The sequence below is a fragment of the Oryza sativa genome, chromosome 1 (genome assembly GCF_034140825.1).
Source record: "Oryza sativa Japonica Group chromosome 1, ASM3414082v1".
Taxonomy (NCBI): Eukaryota; Viridiplantae; Streptophyta; class Magnoliopsida; order Poales; family Poaceae; genus Oryza; species Oryza sativa.
Genome location: NC_089035.1, coordinates 41,065,029 through 41,085,685, shown reverse-complemented (window position 1 = coordinate 41,085,685; position 20,657 = coordinate 41,065,029). Strand labels below are relative to the sequence as shown.

Here is a 20,657-nt window from a genome sequence, read left to right as displayed (position 1 = left end):
ACCTATTTACATGTGCCTGAACTCCGAAAAGCACACCCATTTTATGCATTTTCACAAATGAAAATACTGCTGGCTGCTGATTATCTACAAAAGGAAATTTTATCCCTAGACATTAAACATAGCAGAAACTAATTCAAGGTGCAACAAGAATTTCGCATTAAAAGTGCCAAAAATTCATGGCTTCCAGACGGTCAGACTCAGACAAGCTCCAGAACTGATATACTTCCATTTCATGAAAAGATTAATCTATTAAGAAAGCAATGCATTTTGTGAACGAGATATACTTCCACATCTCACCCTTTTTTCCTGAACGAGATATTTGACCTCCAAATAGTTAAATATCTCGGCCAACTGTGACGACCATCACCAACTCCATGCACAACAACAGGTCAGCAATATTCTAAAGTTTCTACTGCTCTTGATGAGAAACATCAAGAAATAATAATATGGCTAACTGGCCAGAAATATCTAGGAACTTACAGATAGCCATGTTTACTAATACATCAAAACAACATGGGGAGCTTACAGGTCAAAACATACACAGCATTGGGTATGTATTGTAGTATTGTACAATACTAAAGAAACCGGTATTACCCCAATGATTCCAGGATATAAAAAAGCGAAAAAATAGTTCAGCCACTAAGTACAAGCTAGAGCTAGCATCAGCATCAGCTACGGGACTTATTTTATACGCCGTCAGATTGTGGAACAACTTGAAGAAGTTCCTTCGGAGTAGAACCAGGATCCAATTCATAGCATCCCTTGGGAGAATTCTTAGCTTCTTCTCCAGTAAGGACATGGAATGGCACCTGGTGAGAAAATCGCAGCATCTCCTCCTTCGGAATTGTCCTGCTTTTCGTTGGGTCAAGAAGGGGCGTAAACACTGAAACGAACCCCGGAACCTTCACTATAGGCATGACAGAAATGCCTGCACTTGGGTTGTAGCTATCAAGAACCTGGACCAAGTCATACTTGTATATGGTATCATCAGGTGTACATGTATTCCATTCAGGAGACCAGTTCTGATATAGGGCCCAGATATCACCTTTCCTGGGAAAAATTCTGATGATACCACCTGGGCCTTTCTCCCATGTGACAACATGAGAAAATGTATTCAGTTGGTCAGTATTTTTTGGCGTACCAACTATGAAATCACCACAGGTCTTGGAGTAACCATATGAGATCCAATTTGAAGTTACAAATTCACTGCAGTCCTTTGCTTTGAGGAAAGCCAGTCTAACTTTAAAAGGATGTCTCGAGAGCACCTTCTGAATCAAAGCATAGTAGCGTGGCATACCATCTTCTTCATCATATGCAGCCCATATTTGGCCATTTTGAAAAGAAGTTTCAGGATGATCACCAAAAGTGTAGAAATCTGCTTCGGGGACCGGCATTACACAAGATCCTTCATCAGAAGATGGCACTTGATCCAAGCAACTATATTTGCCATCCAAATGCTTGTGAGAAGAACCAGCACCAATGGCATCCACTCCAGGCTCTTTCCTGTGTTCCTTACGGTTTCTCCTTGTGTATACAAAGAGTGTTGCAGGTTTCTTCCACTTCCATGTCTTCTTTTTTTCTAAACTCACATGCACGTTTCCTTTATTTTCTACGTTGGCCCTTCTACTTTTGAATTCTTCTAGTTTGTCCCGAATTTGAAGTTTCATCTTCTCCATTTTTAAGCCTGGGATCTCTGTCTCCAACTGCAGGAACACTTTTCCAAAGCTAGTCCTAGCATTACCAGAATTATGATCAGAAGGCATTTTACGCCTCTTTGTTCCTGATGTTCCAATGGAAGAAGCAGATTTTCTTTTTGCTGGATGCATCTGTGGACCTGAATCACCATCAGCGGCAGAACTTGTTGACTTCCCAACAACTTTATTTGTGTTGTTCTTTTGACCAGAAACTTTACTTTTGTTGTTGATGCATCTCCTCTTTTCAGCTTCCATTTCCTTTGTCACTGCTTTTCTTCTGTGGATGACTTTTGCAGCTGAACTTGATGATCCAAGGGAAGAACTTGCTTGTTCATGTTTCCTTTTAGTTGCCTCTTCTCTTCTGGCTACATTAACTTCAGCTACCTCCTCCTTTCTAGCAGGCTTGCATGTCTGTTGAACTGGATATCTAGAGGCGTGTGCACCGCCTACAGAACCGAAAACTGGCTGCAGCACAGGATCAAAAATCTTGTTGCTGCTATAAGGTACTCCTGTTCCTTGTGGGTCATCCATATTACTGCTAGTGTCCATTAAATTGGTCACATTATAGTAAACTGGAGCAGTTGGGGGTGGAGTTTCAACAGCAACAAATTCTGTTTGGCAGAAACTACACGCCAGATTTCGGTTGACGTATTCCCTGGAGTACTGAAAACTCATTTGACAAGAATCACAGTATGTCCAAAATGTGTCTGTTGCATAAGAAGGGTGCCTACCAGAATTTTGCCAGAAGAAACCATTCATACTTGACATAGTGGAACCAGGAGTGGCATTAGCATTTTCCGCAAAGCCATTCTGATATACTCTTGAGGAACCACCAAACCTCTTCTGATCATATGATCTCTTCTTGTCCTTATCAGACAGAACATCCCAAGCATCTTGGATGAGCTTGAAGGCACTTTCAGCACCAGAAAATTTATTCTTGTCAGGATGAGTTTGTAAGGCCAACTTCCTGTACTGCTTCTTGATCTTTTCATCGTCATCAGAGGCCGATATATCTAATATTCCATACAAATCATTCTCCCCTTCAATCTTCGTCTGTGCCCTTATGTGGATATCCAAGGCAGAAATCATATTATCAATACCTTCAAGCGAGTCGAAAAGAGTCTTTGCTTTCAAGGCAAACCTCTTCGCACCAGCGATATCATTCTCATTGAACTTCCTTTCAGCAATCTCCTTTGATCGAATTGCATCATCTCTGTTGCACTCCATATCTGTAGAAAAATATATTAGTCTCATTTCATAAAGAAATCATAACTTATAACTCAAAAGAAAACACTCAGCTATGACATTTTCAAACACTTTGTTGATACAGTACACAAAATGTTCGGCACACTTTGTGTGCACTTGTCTCTATGATGCCACATTTAATATTCTTAGTGAAACTACATTTCAGGAATATACTAGAAGTCTTTCGACTACAATTACAAGCTAATACACTTCTATGGAAAACAATGAAATATTATGGTTATTGATCCCACGCATGAGATATTATTGATAGCGCCAAATCCTCTATTCACACAAAACTCATTTAATAATATCAAATGAAAGTTATGAAAACATGAACAAACACGATAGTCTCCAATTACCATCCATGAGGTTATTTTTGAAACATTATGCTTTGCAAGGAAAACAGCCAAACACTATGCCCATTTATGGATTGTATGAAACATTTGGTAGCACAATCTTCTCTATAGCGCAAATTTTAATACTCAACACATTTACTCCGTGTTTATGGCTACCACACTTTCCACCAAAATGCTCAACACACATTCCGAAAGAAGTAGCTATCGCACCAAAGGTGGCAATGAGTTTGTTTAGTGATTGTGTACTCTTTGTGGGGCTAACACATAATCCGAACATATAAATGCACCCCCTAGTACTCATTTTCATTTTCATACATAAATGGCCCCTAGTACCACTATGTCACAATCCATAAGTAGACAGTAATAACATCCAACTACTAGGAAACATGAAAGAACACCCTAGATTACATTTATCATTAGTAATAATATCCAACCCCTACGAAACATGAAAGAACACCCTAGATTAATTACAATTACCATCCATGAGGCTGTTTGTATCTACCTAAACCCCCCACAGACTACAGTAGTTGATAAAAAATGCCCCCCACCCAACATCAAAATCAAGTATATGCGCGGGCTGGTTAAATGGATCACACAAATGGAACAAGAAAAACTGTAATCCGTGTGTGTATCACACACAGCAGCTCACATCCCCCACACTCCTGACGCAGGTAATTACATGCATATAAGAAAAAAAATATTAGTGACCGCATTTAGATTGAAAAACTCGATTGATCCCCTCCTAAACCTGCATATACCAACATTATTTCTCCACTGATCAACGAACGAAACCCCCATCCACCCACCCCCATCTACACACAACCGCCGCCGGCGGCGAAACCTCCGCCGCCGCCCCAAAACGCGAGAGCACCCCCCGGTTTAGCGCGCGCGAAAGAGAGAGCGAGATCGACCTCTTCTCCGGTTTAGCCCCCGGAATTTGGCGAAATTAGGAAGAGGGGGGAGGGGGGGGGGGGGGGGGAGCTCACCCTTCACTTGGTGGATTCTCTCCTCCCCCCCTCCCCCTAGGCCGTAGGGTAGGGTAGGGGTAGGACTAGTAGAGTAGTAGGCTTCCTTCCCCTTCTCTGTGCGGCTGCGCTGTAGGGTCCCCCCGCCCCCGGGCTTCGTTGCCGCCGTGGATTTTGTTGCGGATTTCGCGAAAATGCCGAGCCGAGGAAGGAGACGAGACGAGAGAAGAGAAGAGAAGGTGTCCTGATTATATATAAATCTGATTTTTAGGTGAGTCCCGGATAAATACGCCGCGAGTTTGTGATAGCCCTAGATGGATTCATCTCCTCCCCTTTTTTTAACCAACGGCTGAAAAAAGAAAAATCATTTTTTGGAATCTTACTCTAGGACCGGTTCACATTGTCAGTGTTCTCTTGCAAGATCGTTTTTCTTTCATGTTTTAGTAGACGTTGGGTCCCACGAAAATTAAAGGGGTTAATTTGATCTATACCATGATAAATATGTCGAATGACAGTAATGTTATTACTATTCATGATATTGGTTCGGTACTATTAGAAATTTCTATTGGAACCATACTATCATCGTCATGTTTTCTGTCAAGACCCTTTTCTTTTCTTCTCCTCCTCGTTAGCAGGCTCCGAGGAGGCTGGCTCCGGCGCAGATGAGAGGGGGTCGAAGATGATGATGGCGGCGGTTGCTCCTAGGACATTCCGGCCCTAGCCTGCTCGAGCTCGCCGCTGGCCCAAGAAGGAAGGAGGGAGCCGACGCCGCCACCTACTCGAGGTTGCTGCTCTACCGCCACCTGCCCTACCACTATCTTGATCTCCTCCTCCTCCTCCTTCAGACCTCGAGCTTTTCGGTCCCATCGCCGATGGAAGGCACCGGAGTACTGCGACGACGAGGTTTCTTCGGTCTACATCGCAGGTGTGTAGTCCTTCTCCTTGCTCGCGGCAGCATTCCCATCCTCGGTGCCATGGCTCAGCTTTGCAGCCGCTCTGCTCGACCACCACCTCGACAACGACAAGTTGACCTCCTTCTTCACCCCAAATCACGCCTTCCACATCAATCCCCTCCTCAGTTCCATAGTCCCCAAATCCCTTTGAAATTTGGCTGATTATGCCTTTGGTGAACTACCATCGCTTGAACCCTTCTTCTTCCAACCCGGCCATTGTTGGCAACCCGTCTCGGGTCTTTGCCATGGCTGCCCAGCCACGTGTAGTAGCTGCTTCCCCCCTGCATCGCCAACATACATAGAATTGCGGGCACTGAGCCAAGCCTCCTCAACCTCACCGCTATCAGCCTCTGACCGCCTATGCTACTTTAGCGAGAGAGAGAGAGAGAGAGACCGAGGTGAAGACGAAGAAAGAAACAAAAAGGAGAGAATAGACAAAGAAGATGTAACTGACATGTGTGCCTGAGTGAAAAGATATTTTGGCCAATATGATGATAGAAAATGTCAAGACGATGATATATCCTACCCTCGAAAATTTATTAGGAAAGCACAACTACTCCAGCTTTTATCTATTATTTCTAGTAAATGCTACCCCCGTTTCACAATGTAAGTTATTCTAGCATTTTCCACATTCATATTGATATTAATGAATCTAGACATATATATCTATCTAGATTCATTAACATTAATATGAATGTGAGAAATGCTAGAATGACTTACATTATTAAACGGAGGGAGTAGTTGATTTCGTTGCGTACAGTTATTGATGGTGTTGCGGGCACATTCAATAAGGATTATCCTTCTCGTTTTAATACTCTCTTTTCTAATAGAACAGAGGTTTACACTAGCTTTTGATGTCAAATTGAGTTGTGTTTACTTCCATGATTATCAAAAACACTTATATTCCACTCCACCTTGGGTGATTTTTTCTAAGGGCACCATTCGATGATTTGTGCAACTCAGTAGGAAAAAAATTGGATCATCTGTTGCCTTAAAAATTGCATAAAAAAAGATTGTGAATTTGGGATCCTATCTGAAAACTCATAGGGGCATAAGAGTAAAACGGTTATTTCTCAAGGACTCATTCAATAAAAACATCTTGAGCACAACACAGTAGCAGTAGTTAACTGGACGCTCATACTAAACCAGCCCATTTAATTTACCGGCGATGCAAAAACAGACCACAAATGGATCGAATTGATGGGCTTTGATGGAGTCCAGCCCAATAACCTACTTTGCGTCCAGCAAGGCAAGAAAAAAAAAAGCGAAACGGTTCCAGAGTCTCTCGGCCCTCGCTTGGATTGGCCTAAAATTTGGCCCATATACAAGTATGGGCTTACACACGTGGATGGACCGCGATTGAGGCCCATTCAAACGAATCCTGACGCGTCAGCCCATGAAGCATATTATCGTTCATTTACATTTTTGGAAGTAAACTTATAGACCAGTTTTTCTTGTGGAATTTATAGCCTTATTTGAAACTAATCACTTACTCCCTCCGGTTTTATTTTAATTGACGCTTTAGACAATAACACGCTCTATAAGATATACCTTTGACCTTATTTTTCTATTATAATATATATAATAAATAAATGTATGTTTACTTTTATTATAGTGTTTTGAAAGACAAATCTATATATGTTTTTCTAGTTTCTTTAAATTAAATATTTTTCAAGTTATTGATGGTTAAAGTTATAAAATTTTAACCTCAACCTTGTCCAAAACGTCAATTAATATAGAATCAGAGGGGTATCTTTTTCATTAAGAGAATTCGTGTGGTACTGTGGTATCGTTCATTCACAGCTGACTGTCTGTTATCGCTTCGTTTTTTGCTCCCTTCCATTCTTTTTTTCTCAACGACTCAAGTGCGTAGTGGAAGGGCTAAAAATCATAAAAGCTTAGGACTTAAAGTCTTAAATATGTATCGGGTAACGGATATTCATTTTCTCACAAAGTTAAATGGTGGTTTAGGGAGAATTTAAAGCATGATTATGAAGGCAAGTCAAGCCCAAGCAGTTTTCGGCTTTACTTCCGCCCTCCGCCCTGCTCAAGTGTGTGCTAGTAAAAAATAACATCACCAATCACACAACCACACCTGCTTCCTCTATGCCAATATATAATAGCTTTCACGCATAAATTTGTTTAAAGTATAGCTACTTCTTAATCTATTTTTTTTATTTTAGCTGATCATAACTTCAAAAATGATCATATCTTAGCGCGGAGGAAGTTTTCATATGGTTAATTATTAGTGCCATGCATCCACCAACCTTTAATTTTGATACTCGATTCGATCATTCGAGTACTGGTCCCTCATTATCTTTTTTCGCAACACAGATGTTATTTTATGAACCGGACGAGGATCGCGCGCGGGAAAGACAGAGAATTAAAACACGTACTACTAGAGAAGAAGAATTTTAATTTCAAAAAAAAAAAAAGAAGAAGAAGAAAGAAAGCCGACAGTTCTGCTGCTGGCTGATTCGTGGACATATGCGTACATTAATACGATGCTCGTGCATATGCATGCATGTGTACGTATACTAGCGATAAGTGGGCCCAGCTACAGCGGCACACGGACACGGAACGCGCGCGTTATCATTCTCCGTATTTATGACGTATTTTAAGTACGTGTGGCTTACCTGCACGCGTATAGAAATACGGTACACTATATATATATATATATATATATATATATATATATATATATATATATATATATATATATATATATATATATATATATATATATATATATATATATATATATATATATATATATATATATATATATATACGGTACACGGATCGATTGCTTTTCTTTTTTCTGCTGGTTAGGGTCTCTCTCCTCACGTTGTTGTTCATTTCCCCTTCTTCCCTCCGTCCCTAAAAAACGAATCTAGAACCGGATATGATATATTCTAGTACGATAAATCTAGATATATATATGTATGTATATATATATATATATATATATATATATATATATATATATATATATATATATATATATATATATATATATATATATATATACATATATATATATACATATATGTACATATATAGGACACTCATATGGGGCACCATGGTGCCCGGGCAACATGGTATGAAATACACAAATTCGCCCAAATTTTTCAAAATTTTCAAATTGTGAGTATATACCTACTTATAAGTATTCGATTCATACCTATACCTAGCAACAAAACAACTCAAATTTAACTTTATTTCACAATCCATTATTACATACCTAACTAATTATATGTTTGGATGCTATATACCTAGAATCAAAATCTAACAAAAGCAAGTTTGAATTCAGTTCAAACTTGCTTTGAACTAGTTACTAAAGTAGTTAACGTTAATACCTAAATATTTGAAAAAGTTTCATACTCATTTGAATTGGGTATATAGTAAATTTCAATCATGGTGCCCGGGCACCATGAAGCACCAAACAAATATATATATATATATATATATTAGGATGCGTCACATCCGGTACTAGGTTGGTTTTTTTATGGAACGGAGGGAGTAGATACGTAGTACAAAATAATTGTGGATGCAGCGTACAATTATACTCGCACATGGCCGGTATGTACATACTCTACTCACCACATTTTTTATATATTATATACGATATTATTGACTTTTAAGTTGAGCGTTCGATCATTCGACTTATTCCAAAATTTAGGTTATTCGTAAAGAACTTTTAATGTTAAAATAAATTACAATGTACAAAACAAATGATATTTATCTATTTTTTTTAATAAGACGAATGATTAAACGTCATAATCAAAAGTCAATAGTATTACGTAGTAGTAAAGAATTTTATAAATCATAGCGAGCATAAGACTTTTTCTAGTCAAAACCTTTTAAATTTGATCAAGTTTATAGAAAAATGTAGTAACATTATCAACACAAACAAACATACTATAAAAATATATTCAATATTACATTTAACAAAACTTATTTAGTATGATAGATATTGCTAACTTTTTTATAAATTTAGTCATACTTAAAAGAAATTTAAATAGAAAATAAATCAAAATGACTTATAATCTTCTATAGTGAAAGCAGCAAACTTTCTTGCACGAGAATGCGCCACATCATAAAAAAAATATCAATCGTCGAATAAAGAGTTCGGATAAACAATGGCTAAACATATGAAAGTTCCCGGAGCCTTCTGGTCTCCTCCTAGACACATGGTACAAAGAGACTGGAAACAAGGAGAATAAAGAAGAGGCTTCCTATTATAAACATACAGTACAATTTAGTTATATTTATAATTGGTTATATCTAGAGTAATCGATACTTTGTAAACAAATTAACTTATGCCAAAATCTTCTTAAAAGCTAAGCTAAACTAATAAACCATATAGAGAGTTCTTAAACAGGATTAAAAGTCACGCAAAGCGTGACTGTGTGGCTTGTAAGAAACGAAAGAAGTACGTAGTGTCACGCTACCAACAGCCAGACAGACTGATCCTGAGAGAAGAGGTAGAGAATCGATCGATGGAAGAGGAAGATTCAGATCGAGCTAGCTGCTAGATCAACGGTCAGTACGCCATTGATTCTGATCAGAACTGTTACACACCTGCAAGCTGCAACAGTGCAGAGCTGGCTAGCCGCTGCAGACTGACCGATCGATCAGATATAGATAGACGATGCAATGCAGCTGACCAGGCAGACATGTGCACTTGTATGTTTATATAGGAGTATGTATTACTTATCTACGTCTTCAAATGTACTATGATGTTGTCAAATTTTACATATAAGGTTTAATCATTCGTCAGCTCATTAAAAAATTAGTATAAATATAAGTTAAGATTGTAGTTTTTTTATGATAAAACAAGTCAAAATAAATAATATTTATATATTTTTAATAAGACGGAAAATTAACGGCATGTCATATATATAATTTAGGACAGAGAGAGTATTTAGGACAAATAATCATTGATTTTGCTTGGTATACGTTGGGCCATTTTGAATTGATGCCAAAATGTGGTCTACCAATTGTTTGGCTATTTAAATAGTAGTTTGATTGGTTTGGATTAGAGCCAAAGCATTGTCAATTTGGTAGCACTCTAGAACTTTCTTTACTATAAAAAGCATATTGGTAGCAAATGGTAGCAAGCCAAACACATATTATATGAACTCTATCTACCAAAAAAAAATTGACAGGGTAGAGAAGCAGATAGGCCCGTTTTCTCTGCTAGAGAAGTGGCCGGCATGCATGTATTATATATAGTAAAAAAATATTAGTATTGATGAACATGAATCTCTATGCATGGATCGATCGAGTGATTGCGGCATATACATCGATTGCCTGGAGAGTGCAGAGCCTTGCTGCTGCCGGCCGGCCTGCATGGATAATCCATCCATCCATGCATATATCGATCCAATTCAAGTGTGGTCCGTAGTAAGTATACTTTACTCCAGTGTTCAGACTTGAAGTCAGTACGTACGTACGTCTGCTTATTTTGTGCCACACATACTACTTGGTGTATGTATACAAAATCGCTCAAAGAATTACTACTAGTAACTTCAAAAATCAATGAATATATACATGGAGAAATATAATGCTATGTATATTAAGTAGGTATACTGAACTTAATTTATACGCACTGATCCCGTCGTTGCCTGCTTGCAAATTAAATTAAACCCTAGCTACGCTACCACTGCATGCATGTACACGTACTTGAGTACTTAGGATCGAATTCACGTACGTATACGTACACCCGTAGCCGTAATGTACGTATAGATCGACGAGGCAATATTGCAGAGGGTACGATCGAATTGAACTTGAAGCATGTGTACGTACTCTGACCTACGCAGCCTGCCTATAACGTTGGGCCGACAGCGTGTATGGACTCGACATGCATGCGTCGCTGACAGCGTATTTAAGCTAGGTTTTGTTACCATGCATGTTATTAATTAATTAATTAGTACTACGACCTTAATTAGTGTATATATAAAATAATATATATGTCTTATATATATGTTCATCTGCATGCATGCATATATGTATGGCTAGCTGCACGTACGATCGATCGTCGACAATGAATGAATGAGCGAGAGCATATATATATATATAAATACGTAAATCCATGCACATGCAAACAAACTCTCTGCAGTGATTATACTGTACATCCATCATCGATCATCACCACGTGACATGTGTCTCATGTCTAGTGTTAATTACACTAGCTAGCGATCAACTTAATTATTATATATATGCAAGAAGATTAGAAGAATACGTACATTATCGTCGACATCATCATATCGATCATCAGCTCCATATATACATACTCCCTCCGCCGTCTAACATATTCTTGTACTATAAATCCACACACATATATATATATATATATATATATATATATATATATATATATATATATATATATATATATATATATATATATATATATATATATATATATATATATATATATATATATATATGATTCGTATAGTATTAGAGAACATATATATATATATGATTCATATAGTATTAGAATGTATCACATTCGGTACTAATAAATTTTTTATAGGATGGTCACTACTCTCATCCATCTGGACCGGCCTAGGCTGATCTCTCTCTCTGTATATATAACCAATCACGGTACAATTAAACCTACGTGGTATCTATATATGGTATACTTGAGTAGTAATTGCTCTCTCTCTCTCTCTCTCTTCCATTTGTTCTATATATAGTACGGGCGTGCGTACGTAGCCTACATATCTATATATGCGCAGCCGCAGCTCATCGATCTGTTCATATACCGGCACAATCAAGATTTTTAGTTTTAATCAAAATGCATTCTCTCTCTCTATATATAGATGCATGAATGCACGTACGTACGTAGCTTGTGCTGCTAGCTGAAGATAATCAAATTATGTAAGCCTCAAGAATGTCAACTTCCTCCTTTTAAAAATAAGTTTATTTTTCGTTTATCCCACACATGCTAATACAAGATCAAAAATATTATATTATCCTCACTTTATCAAATCTTAATATAATTATTTCTCTCTTTATCTATATTCATGATATATTTGTCCACTATTTTCACAAATTGCAATGCAAGATTACTCAAAAATAAACTTATTTTAAATAAATGAAAGAGATAATCTGTTATTAAGGGATGGATTAAGTTTGCCTTAATCACCTTTTATATATTTACTGCAGTAGCTAGCAGCAGAAGTAGTTAATTACCGCTCTACTACATCTATGCTCTGTACTAGTGCTGTGTTTGGAAAAAAAGTTAAGAGTTTATATGAGTAGAAAAATTTTAGATGTGATGCGGTGTGATGAAAAGTTAGGAGTTTAGGACAAGTTTAATGTGAACTAAATGGGTTGTAGTAGTGGCTCTTGCAGGGTCGATAGGCTTCTTGCAGAGATCTGCAGACTGCCTCTCATCTTCTTCAAGGCTTCAACCCACATGCATGGATCGAGCATATACTCCAGCCATGGAAAGTACGGTGCACAGTAAATACAGTAGTAATGAATTAATTATTCAAGGTCCTGATCAACAGCTTAATTTCATTTGGATCCATTGTCCTGCAGCAGCTAGTTTTGGCTGCACGCCCTGCAACCAATAATAATTATATGCACATTATATTGTTTCCTGTGTCCCGTGGTTAATATGAGTAGCTATCGAGAAACACTTAGGGTCTTCTGGTTAGCTTCATAAGTTGGTGAGCCAGTCAATCTAAGTTTAAAGTCTTATCTCTTCTAATTATTTAATACTAAGTTCTTCCATAATATTTATGTCCTTTTTATATGAGTAGCTATCTGTGCCGGGCCGGATTGGCTTGAAAAGAAAAAAAGAAAAAGAAAATCCGAGTATCAGAGGACTGCAGCCACAAATTCGTAGTATTGTACTAGTTACATGACCTTAATTACATTCCATTCTCTCTGCAGCTGTCGCATTTTGCAGTGTATTTACCTGCTCTGATTCCCTTTAATTACTGCACCACTCTACTGTTAGCCGTATACTTGTACTCTACTGCTCTGCTAGTCTCAGTAGTCTGCTACTACTGCAAAGACAGGCGCACACTGACACGGAGAGAGAAGCTGCTGGAAAAAAAAATCCCGGCCGTTCATTTGCCTCTGCAGGGCCACGATCGATCGATGACGTACTGATCTGATTAACATGGACCGAGAGACCCGGCCCATCACTAGCTTCACGGCTGGGTGGATCATGATCCATCTCGGCCCATCTAGCCAGCCTCTCCGCAAGCATGGGCCCAAAGTAGAAAAAGGCTGGCCGGCCTATTTATCAATTCGCCCTCATCTCCATGCTCAGCTAGCTCCGGCTGCCTTGTATATATATACGCGCGTGAAATACGTGACAGTACGTATTCCCTCCGTTTCACAATGTAAGACTTTCTACCATTACTCACATACATATAGATATTAATAAATTTAAACACATACATATGTCTAGATTCATTAACATCTAAATAAATGTGGGTAATGCTAGAAAATCTTACAATATGAAACGGAGAAAGTACATTAGGTTGCATAGTTTCTACTGTAATCTTCGGCTCTCTATATATTCCAAAGTCTTATCTAGATTACCCCCAAATTAAAATATTCTACAAGCTAGCTAGGACACTTACCTAGCCTTTTCAGTTTCTCTCCAATTGTTTCTTAAAATCTCGAACTCCTTAGACACGACCATAGATCCGTTGAGTCGTCTGAGATCTCAATGCTTGCAGGCCAGACTGGGGGTACACGTATGTATGTACTGACAGCAACTAGTAAAGGTATCTGCTATAGCATACGTCGTACTTCTCCGTCCGTCCCAAAATATAAGAATTTAAAATTGATTAAGATATTTTCTAATACTACGAATCTAGATAGGTTATGCCTCATCCGATACTAAATTCTTATATTTTGGGACAGAGCGAGTATATTATACTAGCATTATATTGGTAAGCATTGGACGCATATGCAGCCGGCAGTGCAGCCAGGAGTGCAACAAATGTGCAGGCCCCGGCTGCTGACTAACTTACTAGCTCCATCCATGATCCATCCATCTCTGCACGAATTCGACAGGTTGTATACACCACTAGCTGTGCCTGTATGTAGTGAGACCCAGCCCATATGTATATATAATATATTTAAACATTCGCATGAACAGTTGCTCGCAGTGCAGTGGTACACACCCGGTTTAATTTCCAGCTAATTATATATGTACATACACGTTCCTAAAATATCAACACTAGTACTAGTTTATATGTGCATGTACGCGCATACGATTGATCCATCATATCAGTACATATATGTAATAATCGAAAAAAAAATAATCAAACACATGTTGGATGCATATATAAGCAGATCGGTTGTTTAGTTTGGACCGTTAGATACACTTGTGTTGAATTTCCAACAATTAAATTTCCTAAAATTACGCACACACACTAACCTTATTCTTAATTATGAGCACCTCCGATAGACTATATCAGTATATCTTAAGATTGACGAAGTCATTATAGACATCTCACTATCGACGAGTACATCGTCTACCACTTAAAAATAATTAGTCGTAAATACGAACATTTAAGTTTGAGACTTTAAATTTAGATGAACTGATTCTACCACAAATTATGAACATGCACTTAATTACGTACTCACGATCCACATTAAATATTTCACGCAGCCTCACGTTTGCAGCTCGATCGATGGATCGATGCGTACACGCATGGATCCATCTGCACATGAATGCAACAGTAGATGGCTGGAGATGTACGTAGCAGTGGCAGCTTAATTAACTGTAGCTGCTGCTGCTTGCTTAATTAATCAACTGTTGCCCTCCTCTCCAATTCCTTCATTCATGGCGATCCATCGATCCCATCGATCGTTGGTTTGAAACCACAAATGATCGATCAACGTTCTTCCTTCAATCAATTCGATCTGGGCTCGACATTCTGCAGGTTAGCTAGCTAGCTAGCTCTCGCTTTAGTATTCAATTCCAGTACTCTCTCAAATACGATAGTAGTTGAGAAAATAATAATGTGCATGTACCGCTTCAAAGCTTTTGCCTTAAAAAAAATCTCTCCGTTTCATATTACAAGTTATTTGATTTTTTTTGTTAGTCAAAGTTATTTAAGTTTGGTCAAATTTATAGAAAAAAATAGTAACATTTATGACTCAAAATTAGTTTCATTAAATTTAACATTGAATATATTTTGATACGATGTTTGTTTTGTATTGAAAACTAGAGAGAATGTCCGTGCGTTGTAACGGGTGAAGGCTATTTTAATTTTATTATTTTTATATGGTTTAGTTAAAGTGAAATTCACTATGAGAATTTGCTTGGATATATATTTTTTTTCTAGAAAATTATGAGCTGCAATTAGAAGTCTGATCATCTCAAGTTAACATGTAAGTTTTTTTAAAAAAATATTTCTTATACGACTGCTCCTGTATTTTTAAAAACGAACAAACTTAAAACCCGACTCAAATACAGATTTGTATTTTCAAAAGTGAACGAACTTGAAAACCGACTCATACATGGATGATGTACCAAAATACCGGCAAAAACATCTTCAATTTTTATAATAGTAGAGATATTAATATATTTTGCTAAAAACTTAATCAAACTTAAAGAAGCTTTACTAAGAAAAAAATCAAACGACTATATCCGCTAGCGAAAAATACCGTATTATCACCAACCTTTGGTCTCTCAAGGTGCCGCTAACTGTTTATGAAAACTTATTTTGGCCACCATAAAAAATCGTTTTTATAGTATGTACTCCCTCCATCTACTTTTGATAGTCATATTTTATCTTGACATATAGATCAAGGATAAGTAATTTTACTTATCATTCATTTAAGCATGCTACTAGTCATTCCTCGTAAATAAACGATTCATTAATATTTATATTTCTCGATGTCCATATAGCCAATCTTGTGTGAAAGAATGGAGAGTCGCGCATTAAATCCGAGAAAGACATTAAGATGATAGGTTGTTGGATTGAAATATGCCTATCAAAAATAAATTTTTTAGATTTATAAATATAACTATCAAAAGTAGATGGAGAGAGTACTATACTATATACTATACACTTGTTATTACCAGTACTCATGTATAGCTCGTAATTAACCGTGTAGTACAATAGTAGTTGAGAGAATGTTCACGTAGTCCTGAAATACTCTTGCCTCGCGTGCTCGTACGAAATAACGGTAATTAATGATCGCTAGTCCAAAGCTGGAGGAGTATAGCTGCCTAGCTTAGCTGCTGGTTTTGTCTCGGATATGGAGGGACCAGAGTTGAGAATTCGACAACAGCAAGGGGCTCCACCGTAAAAAAAATCTCATACTCGTATTTACGTACTACCAATATTTATTGTTTAGGCCGGCCCTGTGTGTGTTGAATGGATTAACCGGCTTCTAAACAGTTCAATTTTGAAAAAAAAACCCTCCATATGACTTTTAAAAATATTGTTTAAAATCTATCTTTCAGAATTATAATAGTGAATTCCTTCATTTAATTTATATCCTCGAATAATTAATTATCATAAATCATGCCTATTATTCGGAAATTCATCACAAAGGACACACGCCCTTAGCAGTTAGCAACCCAACTTTTATCTAGGATTATTACAGATTCACACGCAGTAATTATATTAATCCTGTTGATTATCTCTCTGAAATAATCTGCAGCTCGAGCGTGGATGGATGCAGCCTAATGCTCGCATGTGCATCTGCATTCTGCAGCTTCCACCAACACATAGTACGTACGAAGCCAAGCCGGTTACAATGGGGGAAATCGTACAGTGATTACCATCTCCAGCTCTCTTTTTACTGCTTAATCATTCCTCCAACACAAATTAATTACTCTCGATCTATCCTCAATTTCTTGCAGCAAGCAACATGCAGTGTGTGTGTGTGCGCGCGCTGGAACACACCTGCAGCTTCTCTGCTTTCTGTCAGGGCAACACGCAGCTGGTCGTTGGTTCGTTTGCGATTCAGAGGTTGCTAGCTAAGCTAAGCTGCAATCAAGCACCAATTGGAACTTGACACAGCTAGAAGATGAAGATAAGATTGTATTCGAGCAGTGATCTATTTGTGATTAGCAAAGAGATCATTAGTAGTAGTATATGTGTAAGCTTGGGCTGTTCCCAATTGTCAGACAAGCTAGCTAGGCTAGGCTAGCATTCTTGTCAGTGGACTCGAGACAGATGTTTATTCAGTTTGATCATGGTTTCTGATTTCCTGATGCTGTTGGATACATGCATGATTGGCTAGTTTATATTGTTTGGTACGAAAACTGCAGATGATAGACGTGGATAAGGAATATTATTCAATCTATCCGGACGCCTGAATTAGGGGAGGCATGAAATTGACCATGCATAATATATCTATCTGTCTAGCTATTATATATATGATCTATCTCTCTCTCGAGCAAACCAAAACCAAACATGTATTTGCTGCTTGTTCTTAATAGATTTATGGTTGACAGCCTACTTAATTAGTAGTAGTAGTAGTTATCTGATCCAAGGAGAGTTCTTTAGCCCAAAGTAACTGAACCAGTCACCAGGAGGGGTGCATATGCATGCATGTCACCATATGACAGTTGCCAAACTCTATGCCTAATCACCATCATAACCTAACCAACCAACCTAGCTGACCCTGCTGACATTTTTGTCTTGTGTAACATCTGAAAATTCAATAACCTACTCACTTGATCAAAATGGTGGACATATGTGTCATGCATATGCAGAGAGACTGCAGGCAGATGGAAAAGGTCTCCTTCTCTAACCAGTGCTAATTATGAGGTGCACTGCATATGGTTGGAACTGCAGAAATAAAAATGCAGGTCAAGCAGCAACCATTGCTAGCTCCCTCCTTTTAGGTCCAAACCAGCAAGAGTTGCATATGCAAACTGATGCATCTGCTTGAGTAGGTGCACTACACTGCTGCTGCTGCCTAAATATCAGCTTGAGGAGGCCCCCATGGGTAGCTAGTGCCATTTGCCACACATTTCATTTGCAAGGTTGAAGAGGATAGAAAGTGAGAGAGAGAGAGAGAGAGGGGGGGGGGGTGAGTTGATCCAAGGCTAAACAGAAGCATGTAGGCCAATCAAGGGGAAAGGCAGTAGTGAGATATCTTTGGAGTAGGGTTGAGCTTGTTTGGTCCTTTCCTATCATTGCAACCTTTGGAGTCCAGTGCTGAGACACTAGTGCAGACATATATCTATATGCACATATACACACACATTTGTGCATATGATTAATTTTTTTTCTCTTTGTTCTTGTGTACTATTAGCTACTAGATGTTTATCTTTTGTATCACTCTCTGGGAAGAGAGAGAGAGAGAGAGAGAGAGAGAGAGAGAGAGAGGATAGCTGGTGAAAATTCAGAAATGCTGAATGCTTCCTGACCTAAATGGTCCAACCATCCTCCCTCATCTTTAGGTGGCTTGTCTCTGTTCACCACACATGCATGATAAAAAGGCCAATTGCAAGGGTGAGCTAGCAATGCAATGCAATGAGGTGGGTGGAGGGCCCCCTCATCTCATCCCTCCTCTCTCCAGCTGCTATAACCAAACTTTTCTCTGTCTCCATCTCCATCTCTGCATCTCCATCTCTTTCTTATTATTGTTATCACCACTGCATGACCCTGTGCATGCTTGACTTCAGTTCAGACTTCTCTTGGATTTCATCCATTTTAGGAGCTAGCTAGTAGACAGGAGAGCAATGAGAGGTGGATAGAGTATAATATCATATTTATTTTACTCTGGAACTAATTAACTACTCCTTGTGCACTATGCTAATTGACTTCAGTAACTGTAGCCACCACCGGATTAAATTCAGGTGGGGATAGATTTAAACTCTATGATCTTAATTATGCATGCCAATAAGAGATGCTTTGCTTGCTTTTGATTAGACAGCTTTCAGCTAAAAAGGTCCAAGTACATATGTCCATTAATTGATTCACCAATCAGAGATCCATTAATTTTGTTCATGGGGAAATTATGTTTCTGTGTGGCAAAATTTAGCAAGTGTAAACAGGATATGACTCCTGTAATAAGTAAACGTAGCAGCAAAAGTACAGGTCATTACATAAATATTATATACACAAGTTGTGCAACTAATTCCACAGACCCCGGCTACTTTGCTTTGTTAGATGCCATGACCATCACTTTTCCTCTCTGTCCTAATAGTGCTCGATGTTGTCACTCTAATTGCGTCTCTAATTTCATCTTTATTTTATATGTGTTCCTCGAGGATTAGGATTAGCACCAGGTTGAGTTCATGAGTTGAGTTGTGTGGAGTACTACGTACTTCCTCTAATCTTATCCAGCTATATATATATATATATATATATATATATATATATATATATATATATATATATATATATATATATATATATATATATATATATATATATATATATATATATATATATATATATATATATATATATATATATATATATATATATATATATATATGAAAAGTAGAAATGATATGATTTGTCAGTTACGAATTGGACGAGGAAGCTTGCTAGGGAGAGGATTAATTGAAACTAGACTTCTTCCTTGCCTTTTAATGTCGCCTCATGTTACTTTCACAACTATATAATTATATCATTTCGACATCACATCAAGCATGCCATGAAAGTAATTACAATTAGCCTAACTTGGGGGGCGAAAAAAAACAAGAATTCTTTGCACTAGCAAAGCTATATACTAGTAGTTTATTTGCAAGTTAGGTACTCGAGGGAACATTCTTAATTGTAATTTGCAGTGGAAGAGCAATGCAAATTATGATTAAGCAGCACACGTGTCATATCTGGTGAGGAATGGCCTGCTTAAAAGTAATGCTCCCACATCGCTATCACTTGGACATTAAGACACGTACTTAACCCAACCTCTCTCTTGACGTCTTGTTAATGCTGGCAATCGAATGGATTCCATCAACGCGACCAATATGAGCATGTTTTTAAATCAGATTGAACACCATCAAGACAAAAGCAAATGCTCTAGCTGCAAACTAGTACTAGTATATTAATACATGTGTGTATATATATGATCAGTACATTTAGGTTAAATATATTTTTTTTCAAACAATTGCTTTGTGAGCATTGCTAGCTACTCCATGTAGGAGGAGGTTGCATCTATCCAGCTAGATACAGTAGATTTTCAGAGTAAAAACCACAACTAGCTTGGAGCAATTAATTGTACAATACACTCCCTGCAATCAAAGATAATTAAAGTACTTCAGTATTATGTGGTTCTTAGTACAAGGTATAAGATGGGATGGTTTTCAAAAGATGGTAAATTGGGAACAAAAATTTACAGCAGAACCTCATATTGGGCAAAGACATAAACTAGTTAAGCCAAGCCATGCATTGAATTTGTTTCTTCCTCCTCAAACCTTGGTTCCAACATATATGCATGCACCCAACAAATATGGGCCCTACAGAAAGAAAAGGGGCC

At 37.8% G+C, this 20,657-nt stretch overlaps 1 protein-coding gene across 1 annotated transcript; it reads right to left on the bottom strand.

Annotated features, from left to right (window-relative positions):
* Window positions 1-389: 389 nt before the first annotated feature.
* On the bottom strand, window positions 390-4,481 carry LOC4327255 (uncharacterized). Its single transcript, XM_015778420.3, has 2 exons — window positions 4,282-4,481; window positions 390-2,923 (listed from the first exon to the last, which is right to left on the bottom strand). Exon 2 carries the CDS (start codon window positions 2,919-2,921, stop codon window positions 687-689), a length of 2,235 nt encoding a protein of 744 aa, XP_015633906.1. The 5' UTR covers window positions 2,922-2,923; window positions 4,282-4,481; the 3' UTR covers window positions 390-686.
* Between the last annotated feature and the right edge of the window lie 16,176 nt (window positions 4,482-20,657).

Excerpts from the sequence above, each read along its gene's own strand:
- LOC4327255 (XM_015778420.3), bottom strand. The coding sequence starts at position 2,921 with ATGGAGTGCAACAGAGATGATGCAATTCGATCAAAGGAGATTGCTGAA.